Here is a 6,360-nt window from a genome sequence, read left to right on the forward strand (position 1 = left end):
TCAAGGCGGTGCCCGGATGCTCACTGTGCAGAAAAGCCGAGGAGTTGTCCTGGGCTGGGTAGCAAATGCCCATGAGTCCTCCATCTCCCTTTCCAAACCTCGCTCCTTTTCTCCCCTCTCCCACCCCATCATTGTTCCCCTGAAACAAATAGGATGGCTTCACAGGTCAATTCTTAACACGTACAAACACCAAAAGCAGAGGAAACGCCCCTGGCCACCCCCCTCCCCCCAAACCCCAGTGCTGGGAGAGCAGCCAGCGGCGGGCGAGGCTGCCTCGGGAACTGCGGAGCCGCTGGAGCTGTCCGGCCGTTCTGGAAACTTCTGTGCCTCGGGGCTTTACCGGGAGGCCTCCTCCTTCAGCTCTTTGTTTTTCCGCACCTCCTCTGCGTGCTTGTCCTGGGAAGGAAGGGAGGGAAAAGGACAGGTCACACGGGCTTCCCCAGGAGAAAGGGAGGCCGAGGGGCAGGCGAGCCAAAGCAAAGAGTGTGGCCACCACTGGCCACCACAGGAAGTGACGAGCAGGGTCTGCAAACGCGTCCTGAGAAGGGGCAGAATGTGGCAGGTGAGCGAGCCTGCTGGTGGGGCCCCTGGATGCTCGTTGACTAGACACAGCCTCCCTGGGGGAGCCCACCTGGCAGGGACCACCAGTCCCTACCGCCCTTACCTGGCCATCTGGGGGCTGCACTGATTACACTGCTTGACTTAATGTAAGGAGTGGCTCCATGTAGCTTGTGCCAGAAGAGCAGGTAGAACTCACTGCAGGTGGCCCCTGCACACAGGCAACTGGACTGCCCTTGTGTTCCCTGTCCATCTCCTTAGTGAGGGTTGTCTTAAGCCCCTTGACGAAAGCTGAGGGCTTGTAAAGTGTACATCGACTAAAGAACTTCTGGAAATGTCCAGCTCCACAAAGTGGCTTTTTTTGTAAGTGTGGTAAAAGAATCCTCTTTTGTGTCCCAGCATCATCAAACCAAATGATAGATCTGACTTCAAACGCCCATCAGCTGTGTGACTTTGACCAGCTCACTTCACCCGTCAGGCTCAGTTCTCTGGTATTAAAAGGGAAGGGCATGGATGGGAGGCTCTTTTACCTCTAGAATTCTGTGATTTTAGTGTTCACTTCTAGGGCTTATCTCGGTCTACCTTACATCCCTGCTCATGGTGAAGACATCTGGGTCCTCCTTGTGGGCAGGGAGCACGCCTTTTCCTCTTTGTATCTCTCAGTTCCTCATATGGCACCTTGTGCATTGTAGGTGCTCAATAAATCCTGTCTCTGCCAGAGCCTGGTATCCACCCAGATATCATCACATCCAGGTATGGATCAGCCTGGGGGAGACCCACTGAGTCAGCCCAGGGTCCCAGGATATACCTTAAACTACAGATCTGTCCCTGGAGAGGCCCTAGAACTTTCCACGTCCCTGGGGAAAGTGTGGGAAGTGGTGCATCTAAGGCAGTGGTTCTCAACCTTGCTGTTCATCAGCATGACCTGAGAAGCTTGTTAAACTGAGGTCCTCAGGCACCATCCCTAGAGAGACGGGATTGGTAGGTCTGGAGTAGGGTCCAAGTATCTGTAGTTTTAAACTTTACATCAAGTGAGTCTGGTGCAGATGGCCAGTGATTCACATAAGTACTGACAAAAGGACATCGTTGTAGGTGTCCCTGGCCTGGGGCAGAGCACACACCTGTCTCTCATCCCACCTCCTGCCTTCATCGTTGGGCAAAGGTGAAGAGTGATCAAGCTTCCAGGGGAGTGATGCTCACCCAAATGTCTGCTCGGACATCTTGCTTCTTTAAGGCTTATCTCACTTCCAGAGCACTTCCTCCAGACTGTGGACCTTCCCAATCTCTCCAGCTCAGAATCTACCTCTATTCCCAAGTGAGCTCACTGAACAGAGCCCTAGGTTTCTGGACTCCCTTTCCTTGGCCTCCAGTGGCTCCCTGTCTGACAAAAGGCTGGCAGGATGATTGTGGGCTGGTCTCCCTGAAACAAGCATTGAAAGAGCCACCTGGGACTTCCCTGGTGGTCCAGTGGTTAAGATTCCGTGCTTCTAATGCAGGGGCTATGGGTTTGATACCTGGTCGGGGAACTAAGATCCCACGTGCCACATGGCATGGCCAAATTTTAAAAAAAAGAAAGAAAGAAAGAAAAAAAGAGCCACCTGGCCTCATATCCAAAGAACTGGGCTGTAGTCGCAGCTCCACTGCTTAGTGGCTGTGTGACCCTGGACAAGTCATTTGACCTTCTCTAACATGGTTTCCTCATCAGTAAAATAAGGATAACACCCATCCTGCTTACCTCATTGTGGGGATAGGGGTATGAAGAAATAAAAGTGTTTTGCAGTTTTTCAAATCCCATATCATGCCTCTAGCCTCAATATTTCTCTTGGGTTTAGCCTAAGAACCCATGCCCCATCCTAATCCAATCCCAGATTTTTTTTTTCCTTCAAGAGTTTGCTCCTACCCATCCCTCAATAACTGGGGAAGCCTGAAATCAGACCCAGAACACTTCCCTCCCATGTGATACTTGATGGAGGCCTTGCTGCCCCTAGAAGGATGGAGAAAGAGAGCGGAGGACCTGCCACATGCTGGCCAGCTGCAGGACCTACACAACATCCAGATCCCCTGTGAAGAAACCAGATCTTTCTAGTAGCTTTGCCAAGGGCCTGAGACTCTAGGTGGTTGGGCAGAAAGGAGCGGGGACCACGCAGCTCACCATGGGACGAGGCCACCGATCGGGTCCCGGGAGTCACCGCGCAGCAGGCGGCGCCTGGAAATAAAACACAGAGCTGGAGCTCTCCCAGGAGCCGCAGGAGAAACTGGGGCAGCCTTGGGACTCAGGAAACGAGGCCAGCATGTTCTCAGCAGAACGGGCTGTTATTCCACTGACACGTGGGACCAACCCCAGTCTCTCACGTTTCTCATATTCAGGTGACACCATTTGGTTTATTGACAAAAGGCAGAATATTGGAAAGACCAGTGACTCACTCAGTCCATATCAAGGGATTTGGAGAGGATTGTGTTTCCTGCTCAGTGGGCAACTCAGCTCATCATGCCCTTAGCTTAGAGCCAAGAGCTCAGGTCAGCATCTTTCATTAAGTTGAATCGGTCCATTCAAGGATGAAGCCAGGAATGTATAACTGCTTGTTCATCCCTACTCCCCTGCATTAGGCAGGCTTTCTCTAAAAGATAAGAGGTCTGATCTCCCTCAGACAATAAGAAATTTTGATTGTGTAGCTGGGCAGCATGTCACCCAAGGAATTCCAAAGCTCGGTTCATTTTTCTTGCCTACGACTTCCCCAATCATCCCTTGGAACTCTCTAAGGATCTAGCCTAACAGAATTCTTGCCTGAGGCTGCCTGCTTCCTGAAATGATCTGCGTGTCCATTATACTTGCCGTGGAAGGAAGAACAGGTCCCAAGAGTCTCCTCTCTGATCCAAGACCACTTACCTTCTCTTGCAGCCGTTCCAACATGGCGGCAAGGTGGGCCTCCCGGTTCTCCTTATTGGACTCCATCTTCTGAGCCAGTTTCTCCTTTGCCATCTTGATGAAGTTGTTGTTTTCCTCAATGGCTTTTTGGATCACCTCCCGCTCATGTTCTCGCTTCTCTGCCAGGTGCTTCAGAAGCTCAGCTTCCTGGTACTAGTGGAGCATGGAGGGAGAAAGAGGCCCTTGAAGGTGAGCATGCCAGGGTGTGTTTTTAGCATCATGACTTAAGAGCTCCACACTCAGAACACACGCCTCCCTGAGCCTGGTTGCCTGGCCCATTGGCAGGAAGCAAGGACACTTCCTGGATTCTCCCACTGGACCCTCAGTCCTCTTTTTCTCGTTGCCATAATTCATTCATTCATTCATTCATTCACAAATAGGGAGTGACCAGATACTAAGTACCAGGCACTATTCCAGCAACTTGGGAAAGAAAAAAGTCTACTAGAGACAAGGATGTATAAATAACTCTAACCCAGGTTAGCATGCGACATATGCCTTGAGAGATAGAAAAGAACTGCTCTAGGAATTCAAGGGTGATAATTTTCAGCTTCAAAGATGAAGGAAAGCTTACGCAGAAATGCATAAGAGTTGGGCCATAAGAATCCATAGAAAGCAAGGAAGGCACACCAAGGGGTGAAGGTATACCATGCCATGACCTTCTTCCTCCCTCCCCCAATTAAGGACCCCTTTCCTTAATTGTCTAGCCTTTCCCTAAATCCTTAGAGTTGGTCAATGTCTTACCTTGTCACGATAAGGTCACCTCTGGGAGTTATGTAATTCAGTGACTTATCCTCCTAACCAAACTCCTAGAGACCTGGGGCTTTTACTTCTTTGTTTCCCTCAACGGTGTCTCATTCTCTGCCCGGTACCTGGAAGAGCTGCCTAAATATCTATAAGTTGGTGGTGACCTGACCCCCCGCTCAGAGCCACCACCTGTCTTCCTCAACATCCTCCCCCTCATGCTCAGACAGAGGGGGAAAAAGGGACAGCACCGACCTTCCTTCGCTCCTCAGCCGCTTCCAGTTTCTTCTGGATTTCTTCCAGCGATGGGTCTCGCCTCCTGGGGAGGGAGGCATTGAACTCGGGCACCCCATCAAAGGAGGGAGGCTTCAGGATGACTTCAAAGGACTGGCCAGAGGTGCATTTGTTCAGCTCGATGACTTCCATGTCGGAAATGACACACCAGTTCAGGTCCACCGTGTCTGCTGCAGAGAGCAGAAAAGGGGCTGCTCACCCCCTGAAGACCATATGGGGCCCCCCCTAAAGCATGCACACATGCACACATACATGGGAGGTCTGGGGTCCCCAAGGCAGACTAATGACCAGGGTTCTGGGTCTGTCCTAAACATGGCACCGAACGTCGCTGGGCTCTGTTGGGGCTGAAGGAGTTGGTAGCCACAGGAAGGTCTCAGACTCTGTGAGCAGGGGCCCCAGGATAAGGGATTTCTCATAATGGCTGTAGCAACTGGCTTTGCCTCTGCTTCTGACAAGGTTCCTCCAGTGGCTGAGCTCTTGCTTATATTGGCACACACTGAGGCGTTTACTTACCACCCACCTCCCGTCCACTCCTCGCCCCACTACCGATCCTATGGCTCAGCCTTCGGACGCCTCTCCCCCTGCCCCGTCCTACCCTGCTCTCTTCTTTCTCTCCAGTCAGTACTGTCTCTCCGCTGGCTTTCATCTTTTCTCCTACACTCTCTCCCACACCAGCCTAAACAGAAAAAACAATCTCAGGTGACCCAAGCACTCCCACCTGTCATTTCCAGACCAAACCCATCCTTTCCTTTGAAGCCCCAGGAAACTAAGAGGTGACCTATGCCCTGACCACCACCTCCAATCAGGACGTGGCCATTCAGTGCTCCCTGCCAGTGTCCTGGGACCTGTCACAGGGCTCAGGTGGCATAGCGATGCCAGAGCCTCCTTGGGTGGCTGAAGAGCGGAAGTCCCTTGCCACATCTGGACCTGCTCAGAGCATTCTCGACCCTTTACTGAGGAGGCCTGTGGGCGGCTCATTTACACCATGACTGTCCCCCTTTTAGGCTAGGTGTCCCCGAGGGCAGATCCCTTGTCTACTCGGCCTCTGTGTCCTCCATGGCACCCATCTGTTACACGCGTGAACAAAACCTGAGATCGAGGGCACTCTGCAGAGGGTCTGACTCAGACACCCAGCTGCTGTCTGGTCCCCCAAGCCGCAGCCCCACGCCCACCTTCGTGTGGGACTTAGACCCTCAGAATCAGCTGTGGTGATTTTACTGGCTCTGGGAAAGAGAATGCGATGTAGGGGGGAGATTTTCAGGAAACTGCGGTGGAGGTGCTGGCCTCCTGGATGCAAGCTACAGGAAGCTTCCGTCCTTACCCTTCCGACTGTGACCCTCACGTACCTTCATATTTATAGGATGACTTATTCAGGGGGTCTGCCAGGAAACAGGAGCAGAACAAGGACACCAGCGGGAGTTCCTTCATCTTCTCTTTGTAGGCTGTGGAAACACCCGACAGGTGAAGAGGGCGACCCCCTTCCTAGACTCAGAAGCCAGCACCCATGCAAGTGTGGGTGTCTGAGCAGCGGGGGGTCACCGAGCTCCACAGAGGCACCCAAACCACCCAAATCCATCCACCCCTTGGCTGGAGACCCAGCCCCTTTTACCCTGAGCAGCTCTGTTCAGGATCCCTGTGTGTGATTTGGACCCACTTCCGTCCCCCTGTGCCTTCCAGGGCACCCAGAGGCCACCATCTTCTCTCCACCACATCATCTCCCTTTGTGGTACTGAAAGCAAAATGCCTGCAGGTATGGACCCCAAGCACCAGTACCCTCGCCCCCGCCGGCACCCTGGACCTCCATTTCTATGTCCCCGTACGTGCCCAGGATATTCTGTTCC

At 52.6% G+C, this 6,360-nt stretch overlaps 1 protein-coding gene across 5 annotated transcripts; it reads right to left on the reverse strand.

Moving 5' to 3' along the window:
* Positions 1 to 336: 336 nt before the first annotated feature.
* On the reverse strand, positions 337 to 5,956 carry STMN4 (stathmin 4; the record flags this gene model as incomplete). Of its 5 annotated transcripts, none has more annotated exons than XM_081236886.1 (5): positions 5,866 to 5,956; positions 5,115 to 5,195; positions 4,481 to 4,689; positions 3,446 to 3,637; positions 337 to 396 (listed from the first exon to the last, which is right to left on the reverse strand). In XM_081236886.1, the coding sequence occupies exons 1-5, from the start codon at positions 5,945 to 5,947 to the stop codon at positions 337 to 339; spliced, it is 624 nt and encodes a 207-aa protein (XP_081093012.1). In that variant the 5' UTR covers positions 5,948 to 5,956. The 5 variants fall into 5 exon arrangements, with proteins under 5 accessions (XP_081093012.1, XP_081093011.1, XP_081093015.1 ...); XM_081236885.1 differs by having other exon boundaries at positions 4,481 to 4,710; XM_081236889.1 differs by lacking the exon at positions 5,115 to 5,195 and having other exon boundaries at positions 4,481 to 4,686.
* Positions 5,957 to 6,360: the final 404 nt, after the last annotated feature.

The sequence above is a fragment of the Mesoplodon bidens genome (assembly GCF_964165515.1).
Source record: "Mesoplodon bidens genome assembly, chromosome: 6".
In the NCBI taxonomy this organism is placed as follows: domain Eukaryota; kingdom Metazoa; phylum Chordata; class Mammalia; order Artiodactyla; family Ziphiidae; genus Mesoplodon; species Mesoplodon bidens.